The 12,342-nt window shown below is 52.1% G+C and overlaps 1 protein-coding gene across 1 annotated transcript in view; it reads right to left on the reverse strand.

The window, feature by feature from the left end:
* SIM1 (SIM bHLH transcription factor 1) overlaps nucleotides 1-3,383 on the reverse strand; it is a 50,365-nt gene extending 46,982 nt beyond the window's left edge. Inside the window, exon 1 of the mRNA XM_066547530.1 lies at nucleotides 3,018-3,383. Within this exon, the coding sequence (XP_066403627.1) occupies nucleotides 3,018-3,192 (175 nt within the window). The 5' untranslated portion in view covers nucleotides 3,193-3,383. The remainder of the gene's footprint in view (nucleotides 1-3,017) is intronic.
* Nucleotides 3,384-12,342: the final 8,959 nt, after the last annotated feature.

Genomic DNA, 12,342 nt, shown 5'->3' on the forward strand with positions numbered 1-12,342 from the left:
TACGTGATTATTTACAACCAACTCTATGCAAGCACTCTATGGGCAGATGGAAATTCGCTCTTCTACCGGGGAGAGGGGATATGAGTTACTCTGAAAGTGCAGCTCGCTCTTACGGAGACAACGTTTCTCTACCCTGACTCCTCCAAGATCTCTTTAAATGCACGACATGACATTCCGCCGGGCTCCCGAGCCTCCTACTAACCTTCTCCAGTGTTTTGGCCAACTCATCGGGTCTGTCCCTATGCATGTATCGCTTTCCTCCCCAGGGAAATACAAGCGAAAGGAACCCCAGCACATCCATCCAACATCCCTGCCCTGCCTCCTCCGTTCAGAAAGAATTGTCTTTTCCGTGCGTCATTTCCCTGGCTGCCACTACCTGTTCTCCTTTCCCAGAGAAGCTATGGCTTTTTTTTTTTTTTTTTTTTTTTTCCTGGGTGGAGGCACTGGAAAACCAGAATAGCCCCTCGCTTCCTTGCCTCCCTACACTCGCACCAGCCGGACAAGCACAAGCACACCCTCAGCGGGAGCCCAAGCTGCTCCGCCGCGTTCCCGGAGCCCACTGCGTCCCCCAGGGTCCCGGGAAAAATCACCCGGGCTCGGCTCCCGCACAGGGAGCGTGGGGCCAGGCACAGCGTGGGCGCCTCGCTCGTGTTTAATAGCGGCACGGGCGAGCGCAGGGAAACCCTCAGGGCCGGGGCCGAGCCGGGCCCCGCTCTCCGCTCCCCGCCTCCTCGGAAGTACGTGGGAGGGAGAGGGAGCCGGCGTGGGACCGCGGGGAAGCCTCCCTGCTCCACGCCACGTTGCGACTCCCGCTCTCGGGCCTTTGTGCCCCGCTGGCAGCGCGGCCCTGCGCAGGGATGCGCGGCCCCGGGGATGCGGGCGCGGCGGTCCCGCGTGGGTCTGCAGCCCGCTCGGCGCTGGGCCTCCCGCGGCAGCGCCTCGGAGGGGCGAGCCCTTCCGAGCCTGCTCCCTGCCTTTCTTTCTAATGCGTAGTTTGCCTTTAATGAGGCTGCGAAGGCTCCGCTGCCCCCCGAGCCCCGCTCAGCCGCCCCCGCTGCCTCCGCACTCAAATTAGCATCTGCTGCGGCCGGCAGCGGCCCCGGCCCCGGCGCGCTTCGCCACACGGTTCCCCAGGGCATTCAGGCATCCTGCGCTGCCACCGAGGGACGGGGATCAGCTATTCTTCTCTTCCCATGATTACTCACAGCCTACAAGCAACACCATATGCTTCTTCTGATCAAACAACCCGCTACATAGGCACCAGTAATTGACGAGACCTGCTCGAAATCACGCAGAAAGGTAGCCTACTGAGACCGCAGGAGTTGACAAATCATTGCTAATAATCCTTTTAGGAACATCATGGGCATCAGGGTTTGCAATAGCTTTATTTTTATAAAGTATGCGCTGACAGCATAAAGGACAACTCCGTCTGCTTTGAAACAGGATTGTCCCGCATAATGATCTTCAAGGTGGCAGAGCAAATAGAAGAAGAAAGTGGATTGATGAAGACTTTAATTATTATTTTTAAAGGTTTCGTTTAACCCTTTCTTTGGTTATAAGTGACTCGATGATATGGAAAGTTATTTCAAGAAATCATTGTAAAATGCACTGGATTGAAAATTACTGCCGTGGACTTTAGGTATAAAGGTTCATCTGTAACCTGGGGCGGGGAGGGGGTGTGAGATTACCTCCCCCATCCAAACGACTGCCACATTGCATATTTATTTTAAAAAATAGAATTAGTACCAGTAGTCCACACATTTAACCGGGGGAAAAAAATTAAAAACCCCTCAACCCACCAAATCAGACAAAACTAAAGCAAAACAAAACTAGGCCATATACATGCTCTTAATTTATAAAAAATATAGGCCAACCGAGTCGAGATACAGCTACAGAAAACTCATGGGGACATATTATGTTGTTTTCTATGTACACTCGCTTTTCAACAAAAGATGCAGCGAATTTTGTATTAGGTCAGGGAAAAAAAAACAAAAACAAAAACCTCTTGATACCTTTTCTTTCACACAGACCACAACTCCATCGAGTTGATCTAAATAAAAGGTTCGTGATTTTTTTCCCCCCCCCCTACGTCTTATAAAATCAATAGAGTGAGAACACGGAAGAACTTTATTCTGACTCTCTTAACTTTGTTCTGTTTGTTTTTCTTGGCAGCCGATCTAGAAGGCCAAAGACGATCGTTTTAGATCCTGGTACTATTTAAAAGCAAGAGACACTTCAGGACGCTTAAGTTTTCTTTTGCTAGACAGGCGGGCTGTTGCTGCTGTGGAAGTCAACGTGAAGTTTACTGTTGCCTGTCGAGGAGAGTCATGTCTAGGCTGGGCCACTGGTTTTGCAGCACTGGGTGGTCAGGGGGATTCAATACGTCTGGGTGCAAAACTCCTGCTAAAATTTTCCGAGGTCGATTAACGCCCTCAAAGTGCCCTAGTGATCCTCAGAACGAGACTCCACGCACTCACACACATGATGTGATTCAGTGTGCTCGACTTATTTATTTAGCCTGGGTGTGAGCACGCCTGCACGCGTGTCCTGTACCTGTACACCGCACCTTTCCTCGAGAGCTGAACTAGGGCTTTAGGACTTTGCATAGACTTATGTAAATATTTACCCATATACTAACTCGCCCTCGCAGAATTACTATAAATAGGGGTGAATCATGCCCTCTTAGGCCTCGCGTGTGCTTGGTGGGGGATGAACATTTGACTGGAAGACTGGGGGAAAAGAAAACCCGGGTTTGCTGTAGCAGAACACGCAGCAGAGCTCAGTGCCTTCAAGTGTTGACAAAAGCACCATAAGTCTCCAACCAAACCTGTCATAGGAGCTAAAGGGAAAGTATTTACAACAGAGGGAAGTGACAGCGGAGGGCACCCTGTCTCCAAGCACACCCCGAAGGATTGACCTTTTTCTTTTTTTTTTTTTTTTTTTTTTTTTTACCTTAAAAGTGATAAATGACATCTGGATCAGAACGAAAATAGAGACGAATAGGCATTCCCACCTACCTTCTGGAAAAACCACTCTCATTTTTAAATAGCTGGTAGTGAGTCTGATTATGGATGCTTTGTCCAGCTGAGAGGTGATAGCGGAGGGCAGGGGTAGTAATTTAGCCAGTTCATAAAATTCACTGTTTTCTTTCTCCCGTCTAGTCCGGGCAGCATTTTTGGACTTCTCTTTCATCGTGTTTTTTTCCCGCTTCCTTGCTACAATTTAAACTCCAGAGATTCATCCAAAGGTGGAAGGGAAACTCATCTGCAATTCATCTCTCCGGAGCATCAGGCTGTGATTCTGAGCGCGGCCATTACTCAGAAAAACCGTTCTGTTGTGTAAATGCAAACAAGAATTGAAGAGTAAAGATGTTCTTAACAAAAAGAAAAAAAAAAGAAAAAAAAAAAGTAAATATACTCTGAAAAGCAGAGTCAATTAGATGGGGAAGGCATTTATCCAATGCAGGTCAGCACTCCAAGCAACTGCATTAAAAAAAAAAAAAAAAAAAAAAAAAAGCTAGAAGATTGAGGCACCAGACAGCAACCAAACGATGTATTTCTGGCCTTTTTTCCTACTCATGGCGGGCAGCATAGCTCCTCGGAAGAGGGTCATAGTAATCCCGTTTTTTCCCGTGATCCGTTGTCAATCCGAGGGCCGAAACGCACGGCCGCGGGCTGCCCCCCAGGACGCTGGGTGACTTCCCCGGAGCCTCTCTCTGTGAAGACGAGAGCAGTCCTGGAGTGAGAGAGCCGCGAGAAATAATAATCAACAACCAGCCGCCGGTGGGTGTAGTATTTTCTCCCACCAGAGGGGAAAGAAAAAAAAAAAAAAGTGTATTTTCCCATCTAGCGCGCCCGTGGAGAAGCCTGCCCCGCACTCTCCTCCCACAGCCCTCTCAGTTCCCAGCCCAGGTGTGCCCTGCATGGCCGGAACGAAAGCGCAGCAGAGAGCAGCAGCCCCCGGCTCCCGGCGTTAGCGGGTTTGGGGCTGCCGGGGCTGCGCCGGCCCCTTCGCGCTCCCGCGGGCCGGCACCGCGGCGGCGGCCAGACCTCCCCGCCTTCCGCGCTGCCAGACCCTCAGTGAAGGACACATTTCCAATCACGGAGTATTTCTGCTTGTTTCCCCCTTTTCTTTTTTCTCTTTTCTCTCTTTTTTTTTTTTCTTTCTTTCTTTCTTTTTTCTTTCTTTCTTTCTTTTGAATTTCTCCTCTTCTCGGCTACTGTCCTCATTCCTCAGCTGGGATCGGGGGTGTCTACCTCAGCTGCACCCCAGCCAAGGGAGGCACGCTTTGCCCAGCCCTGCCCCGAGCCGGAATCCACCCAAACATCACATTTTTCCAACCAAATTATCTTTTTTTTTTTTTTTTTTCCTCCTCATTTTTCACCGTGGGGAAGCGACCCACAGCCTAGCACCGCACATCGCTGCGGTTCTTCGCTGAGGCTAGCAGATTGTGGTGGGTTGTGATCTTCTTTTCACCTACCTTGAATCCCTGAGCCCGGCAGCCTGCAGAGAGCTCTCCCGGGGTGAGGAGCCCAACTCTTTAATTGGCTCATTAATGGCACGGGGAAAAGTTTGCGCCTGTCACTGCTCCTCGCACGGATGGGCAGACAGACATTGCCGCCTCCCCATCCCCTTTATCGGCTCCCAGGCTCTCCGTCTCACATAACGAGGGGTGGGGTGGGGTAGGGTGGGGTGGGGGGGCGAAGTTGGTATTAATGAAGAATCCCTAATTTGCGGCTGAGAAATGCCTAATAACTTCTTGATGGCTAAAAGCCTTTTAGCACAACTTCATTTCTCTCCAACTCCCCCCTTGGCCCCCCTCCCTCCCACCCGGCCGAGCCCGCCCCTAACGCCACTCACGGACCCGCCTCGCGTCCCGTTGGCCGCCGCCACCCCTGGGCCGGCCCCCACTGGCGGAGGGGGCGGTGGCGTCAGGCGGACACATTCCCACCCTTCTCCCGCCTCCCCTCTTTCCCTGTGTCCGCCCTCTGACCTGGCGGCGCCGCCGGGGGGAGTGGGGACGCACAGACCCCCACGGGCACACACAGACACACACAGACATCTTTCTCCCCGCGTACCTGTTGGGGGATTATTTGCGTTGGGCTGGGTACATTTTGGCCATCGCCTCTCCGCAGGGCAGCGGGGGTGAGCGGCCGAGGTCCCGCAGGACTGCGGGTGGTGAGGATCGCCGCAGTTTTACACACCCACGCACATTTCCCCACCCCAAAGCCCACCGAGCAAGTGGTCGCGCTTGGGAGAAATAAGCTGCGGTCACGTCCCCTGCTGCCCCCCCTCCCTGACACCCCCAACTTTAACCATGGACGGTTTTCCCCTGGGCTGATGCGCTGCGGGACAGCGTGAATCGGGTCCCGTGGCGGAGGGGAGAAGGATGGAGAAAGATTTTAATTAATTTTCTCGATACAGAGAAAAAAAAAAAAAAAAAAGAAAAAAAAAAACCAAAAAGAACCAACAAACCAAAACAATAGACAATCCCAAAAAAAAAAAAAAAAAAAGGAAAAGGAGAAACTCAAACCCAAATCCTCCTACATTAGGAGACAGAGCTGCTTTAAAACTGCCCACAAAGTGGACGTGGGGTCTTTTTTTTCCCGGGGAGCGGGACTACTCCTAATCTCGTGTGTCCCCTGGGGAAAATAACCCTAAAAACATGACGCTGCTCCTTAAACTGCTGGCTCCTGAACAGAGTAGATAGAGCAGAGAGAGAGTGCCTGGAGTGGTGGGAGAAGGGTTGTAGAGTCATTTCAAAACCATAGCAGACTCTCAAAACCCTGACATAATTGTCAAACCAGTCGGTGCGAGACTTCGGCTAAAATAACTGTTTAAAATGAGATTGCACTGGCAGGCAACAGTCGGAGTATTTCGAGGAAGAAGAAACGGTCTCAGTTTTCTAAAGAAAAACATCAACCCCAAAAAAAAAAAAAAAATTAAAAATTAGCCTTTGAGGCATCTCATCCCTTTTGCTCCTTGGCCGGCTCTAGTTCGTCTGTTCGCTGCTTATCACCTTAAATCTCCCCTCGGTTAAAAGCTTTCCCTGAGTTCATTTGGGTAAATAAAGGAAAGACGGAAAGAGTGGCATTCAACAACTCCTCTGGGTGTCCAGGCGTCTACAAGCATCAGAGAAATGTATCCACGTAGTCTCAAATGTTCTTTTGATTGTCTTGTTTACCGAAGCGACTCGTCGTTAAACAAACACGAACGCAAGGCATTTAGTGAAGGTAAGGGTAAAAAAAAAAAAAAAAAATGGAAAAGAGCGCGCCCTTCCCCACACCCTGTCATGTTGTAAAGCGATCGCTGCGGTGGGGGAAGGTGATACTGAATTTACAAAAATCTTCCCTGTATGTTACAGCCCTCAGGTGTAACGTGGCTTTGGGGGACAAGAAAAGGATTTAAAAAAAAAATCTTCCTTCTGGTTTTCATTTGAGGGAATTCTCTTTATAAACGGCACTGACGTCTCTAGGAGGGTATTTAGACATATGGGCAACAACTGGACTAACACTGTCAGGTAGCTCACGACTTATTTGTCAACAAGAGCCAGAGAGAATGGCTTTTATAACACCCTGGGAAAAATAAATAAATCGGTAGGATACATTTCTGCTAATTTATACCAGGAAACGTGAGCATCCACCTTACCAACCCCACACAGCCCCATCGAAGCCCGTAGCTCACCGAGGATTCTTTCCCAGTGTACCGGGACTCGGTTTCTTCCCTCCAGCCCGGGTGGGTGACAGAGACCGCACCGGTTCTCCCCGTGGCCGGGGCCCGAGGGCTCGGGCTCGACGAGCCCCTATGTAGATTTTGAATGTGTAAATGCTACGGTAGATAAAGTACAAGATGTGAAAGGACTAGCGGCTGAAGGGCAGTCACTCAGCTCTGGAAGTTACAGCAATCGTGGACAAAGTCACCTCTCCACAGAACCACCAGCGCGGGGTCAGTACGCTGGGGGATATTTCCCAGCAGATATCGAGAGGCAGTTCCCGAATGATGTGAGAATTTGGCCGTTTCAGAGATATTAACCTTGTTTTCCTTCGTCAAAAACAAGTGACTACTGCAAGCGAAGATCAGACTTGGCACTGCCCCTTTCCAGGTGTACAGGCAAAGGCAGCCCGCAGCAGCTAAATTCGTGGTTTTCCTATCAGCCGAGAGCCCGCTGTCACCGACCCCGGTGAAGCCCGTCTGTCCTGAAAGAAGGGTGCATGATGCTGCTGAACAAATGAAGCGGAGGCAGCCCTGCGGGATGCCCGCGCCCGGCGCACCAGCCGCGGGAGCGGAGCTGAGGGCAGAGAGCGCACCGGCGGCGCGGGCACCTGCGGGCCGAGGGGCCGGACCCGGGGGGCGCACGGCAGCTCCGGCCGCTCCAGGCGGGAGAGAGCCGCTCCGGCCGCCTGAAGCTGTGGAGCTGTGCTGGGCTGTGCTCAGCTCACACGCAGTTATTCTCGGGCGAGAATCTCCTGAAAAAAGAGATAATACTGGAAAATTGAATAAACAGGTACTGCAGTGCAATTTGATTTTAAAAGGCGCATAATTAAATGGTGTATCTGAAGAAAGGCTGAGCGAAAACAAAGCGTTTCAGAGACAGGTTTCCAACTATAGTAGAAAACTTGTGTAGGCAGACACAATATGCAGCGTGTATTGCAGCATGTGTGCGTGAGCGTGTGTATGTGTGTGCAGAGGGGGAGGGGGAAAAACTGTATAAATCAAAGCAAGGGAAAAAAAAAAAAGAAAAACCCTACCGGACCATTTCCCTATAGGACAGATCAGATCCAGTTTCTTCTTCAGCATATTCGGGCGTACTCTGATGCATTTATTAGATTATGGATTCGGACGGGTTTATTAATCTCCCCTAAAGAATAAGGTGGCCATTTCTTATGCAGAGAGAAAACTCTCTTCGAACGTAAGCCATCACTTACACACCGCTTTCGTTAGTGAATTAACGATGCGGGTTGCTCTCCCGATTTCTTAAGAAAAAACAAAAAACAAACTAAACCAAAACCAAACAAATGAAAATTCGGCCTGGTATTAGTTACGGGCATATTTCCACACTCCAAGCCTCCCTCATTTTTGCACCGGTGAGAAGCGGGATCCCACCTCGCAAGGAGCCTCACGGCCGAAGGGAGCGCCCCGCCATGCGTCGCCTCTGCCTGAGATGCGGCTCACTCGCCCAGCCCCGGGGGTGCCTGTGGGAGTGCGGGCGCTTGGAGACCGAGACTGCTTTTTCAGAACCCAGTAACTTCAGATACACGCACTTGGGTACCCTGGTGAATTGGAGTGTGATGTGAATTTTCATCCATGCCCTCATCAAGGCTTTATTGACATAAATATACACGGCAAATGCTCTTTGAGACCATTCAGAAGTAATTAATATGTTTTAACTGATCTAGATCTTAACCTTCAAGATTCAAGCCATGCTCTAGGTACTTTATTCCTGCTCTTTTGCTAATGTTATTAGGATATTCAGGGCAGCAGGACAAGGAGAAAGCAGATTCTCCAACACAGGAAATAGTTAACAGACCCTTGAGTTACCAGTTCTCAGATAAAAGCGTTTCTGAACGCATTTCTTAAAAATAATTACGGAAACATTGCAAAATTTGAGTAATTGACCACTAGTATGATTGTTAATTATTTTAGCCAACTCCTTCAAACAATTTTTGGCGATATTTCCATGTTAAAAGATACTTTGCAGGGAGAAGAGACACTTCTCTTGACTACGCACTCCTTTCAATTTTATTGTTTTTGGCATAAACGTAACGAGATGATTTATATTCATTTTTCCAGGGGAGGCAGAGGTCAGTACCTTTTAGCCCTTATCTTATTGAACACACTCTTGCTAATGATTGGAAGTCAAGCTATCTTACTGTGACACGGAACAGCGAATGAAAACATAAACTAAATATAAAGAAACGCTAAAAAATCTACTTCATGGCTAGTAACAGTTATCCCAAGGGACATTTTTTCTCATCTTCTGCATTTCCAAAGGAGCCTGGTACACTGAACGCCCGAACCGAGCTGAAATGCCCTTGTCAAGGATGAGAGGTTCGGTAACGACCCGGGACTGGAACTCCGATGAAATTACAAACTTCAGAAAGTGCTTCCTGCCCTCCCTGTGCTTTCACAGACATCCTGCCTAGCTCTGATAGTGCTTTCTGCTGCACCGGTGCGCCTTCTTTCCCTCCTGCTCCGGGACGGTACCGGCGGTCCGGGCTGTCCCGGCCCCTCCTCACCTGCTCCGGACTCCCCACGGCCGGAGGCGGAGCCGAGACCCGCACCGCGCTCCCTCACAGCGCCCCTCGGGGCCTGCGGCGCCGCCTGGAGCCCACCCCCACGCAGGGCTCGCCTCCCGTGAGATCCCTCTCCCCTTCAGGTCCCCACGGCGCTATTCCTCTCCCTCCTCCCGGAGCAGGCGGGGGCCCGAGGGCCGGTGGCGGCAGCAGACGGGGACGCAGCCAGCCGGGTCCCGGGTCCGCCGCCGCTCCCTCGCGGGAGGGCAGGGCCGGGGTGCCTGTGCGCTCCCGCCCCGCCGAGCCCCTGCAGCGTTTCGGGGGAGGCTTCCCGGCGGCCGAGGGCTTTGTTCGGCTGCGGGCTCTCTGGGGGCTCGGCAGCGGCCTCCCCGCGCTCCGCTCCGCTCCCCTTCCCTTTCCCTTTCCCTGCCCTCCGCCCCTGCCCTCCCGCGGCCGCGGGACCCGCAGCGCCCCGCGCGCCCCACGCGCCAGCCCCGGCACGAGCGCGCTCCCCGCGGAGCTCCCCGCCCGCGGCCCCTCACGGCGGGCACGCGCCGCGCTGCAGCGACCCGGCGCTGTCCCTGCGCCGCCACGGGCACCGTCCCTGTGCCGCCACCGGCACCGTCCCTGTGCAGCCATAGGCACTGTCCCTGCGCCGCCACCGGCACCGTCCCTGTGCCGCCACGGGCACCGTCCCTGTGCAGCCACGGGCACCGTCCCTGTGCAGCCATAGGCACTGTCCCTGTGCCGCCACCGGCACCGTCCCTGTGCCGCCACGGGCACCGTCCCTGTGCAGCCATAGGCACTGTCCCTGTGCCGCCACTGGCACCGTCCCTGTGCCGCCACGGGCACCGTCCCTGTGCAGCCACTGACACCGTCCCTGTGCAGCCACGGGCACCGTCCCTGCGCCGCCACGGGCACTGTCCCTGTGCCGCCACGGGCACTGTCCCCTCACCTGCGAGGGAGCCCGGCGAGGCCAGGGGAGGGGCCCGCACGTTGTCGACCATCGCTGCTTGTCCCCCCTCCCCCCTTCCCTCATGTTTGTGGTTTCACCTGCTTGGGGTCGAACCAGCCCTCCTCACGTCTAAAGGAGAGGGGGTCTGAGCTTTGCAGGGGGCGATGAAGAGGAAGCATCTTTTTTGCCTTGTTTTATCTGTTTTGGTGTGCCAGGTTGGATTTCAATGAGGAGGGTCCTCGTGGGGGCTTTGCCCAGTACCGGCCGATGGCAGGCAAGCCAGGGGAGCTGCCTCATGGCACGGGGAACCCTCGTGGGGAGGCTGGGCTGCCCCAGGCCTCTGGTACAGCGTGGGACCTGCACTTGTTCACGTGTGCTGATGGAGCTGGAGCTGTGTCAGGCTTCCTCTGTACCCTGGCTATCACTGAACCCTCCTTTCCCAAGGCCTGGCTTTGATTAGCAAAGAAGTTATTTCATTAGTCGGGGGGGAATCTGTCAGCAGAAGCCTGTTTAAATTTCAGCACCCCAAAGAATAATGCTTAAAATAGTGGGATCCGTTCCACAGTCTGTTCTTACTATCAACCTGATAATTAACAGGTCACAAATAGACTTGTATCACTGCTTTGTTTCAGTGGAGGAGAGCAGCTTAACCCGCCTTGAGGACACACTTCGCTTTGAAATAACACATGCCCGTTTCAGATGAAATCAATAGCAAGAGGAACCACCCCCTTCTGCTGCTCTGAAACTCTTGTCTTCAGCCTCCTATTGCTTCAGAGAATAGGCTTGATCAGACCAAAAAAGGAGGGATGCAGAGTGAGGCTGCCTGACAGCTCTGGAGCTGGTGCCTGTTCCACTTGGTGTATATCCTAATCATTATGGTGCTTATAGCTCTGTTGAAAGGCAAGGTGGGGAGCATTCCCTGCGTGGGTTTTAACAGGATCTTTTCTTGTTTTAGTCTCATACCCATTTGTGGTTGCAAGTTTAATTGTTTTTATGAGCATCGCATGCTAAGCTGGGAACAACCTCTCTTTTCTGAATTATTTGGTCATTTTGCAAGCCTGTCACTACTCTCCTCTGTGTTCCCCACGTGGTGAATAGATGCCTTCAGAAGGAGATGATGTCTTTGAGTGAGATCAATTGCTTATATTGGGTGGGGGCATAGGGAAACAGCACCAGACTTGTAAGCATGAGTCCAGCTTGCAGACTGTTTCAGACTATGCTAAATCTGTTGCTGAGGGAAAGGGTGTTCCCAAAGCTTGGCATATGCCTGTGATTAATATTTTTTTATTTAGGTTTTGCCTCATTGTTGAAATGTTTCATCTAAACCCTGATTTCTGACTATTATTCACTGATAGTGGGACTCCCTTTACATGTGATGGCTGGATGTACCCAGCCGAAGCCAGAGCCCACTCAAAGGAATTTCCCCACAGCACCTCTCCTGAGGAGTGTTCACTACTTGCAGCTGGAGGAAGTTTCAGGACTTGCTTGCTCTGTGTAATTACTATAAGACTTAGCTGATAGATAAAAAAGGAATTAGCATTTCTTTGCTCTGGCAGTAGCTTAGTGATGTCAATGACATATTTTTGCAATGTGCCAAAGCCTTAGGATATTCTGGAGTCAGGTTTTAATTTTGGCTTCAGCACAAAGTGCTCCTGGTGCATTGCACAGCCCACCACTTGTCAGAGAGTGAGGAGAATACCCTGGGTGTGAGGCTCCTGAGTGCAGCCCTGACCAGCCTCACCTGGCAGCTCCCTGCTGCACCCTCAGTTCTTGCCTGAGCCAGGCCAGAGGGTTTTTTGTGCCCAGTGCCCCTGCAGCCGTGCCTGTACCTCACTAGGCACTGTGCTGTTCTAAACCCTGGCCCACAGACTGACTTCCCACCTCGACCTTGGCCCTGCCTTGCTGCCATGGACTCACCTGGTGACTTTGGCTCTGGCCTCAGCCTGGCTGCCACCCCTGTGCCAGCCCTATTCTCCTTATTCAGGTAATGTGGGGCGGGCCCTGGCTAGTGAGGAACGTCCTGGCTGTCACACTTGGCTTGTGGTTCCCTCTCCCAGCCTCACAGCCCAGCCCTTGTTGTTTACTGACATTGGGCTGCATCTATTCATTAGAGGGTTGCAATGGCCCTTCTGCTTTCCCTCTAGGGCAAAGGAT

This window comes from Molothrus aeneus, chromosome 3, assembly GCF_037042795.1.
Source record: "Molothrus aeneus isolate 106 chromosome 3, BPBGC_Maene_1.0, whole genome shotgun sequence".
Taxonomy (NCBI): Eukaryota; Metazoa; Chordata; class Aves; order Passeriformes; family Icteridae; genus Molothrus; species Molothrus aeneus.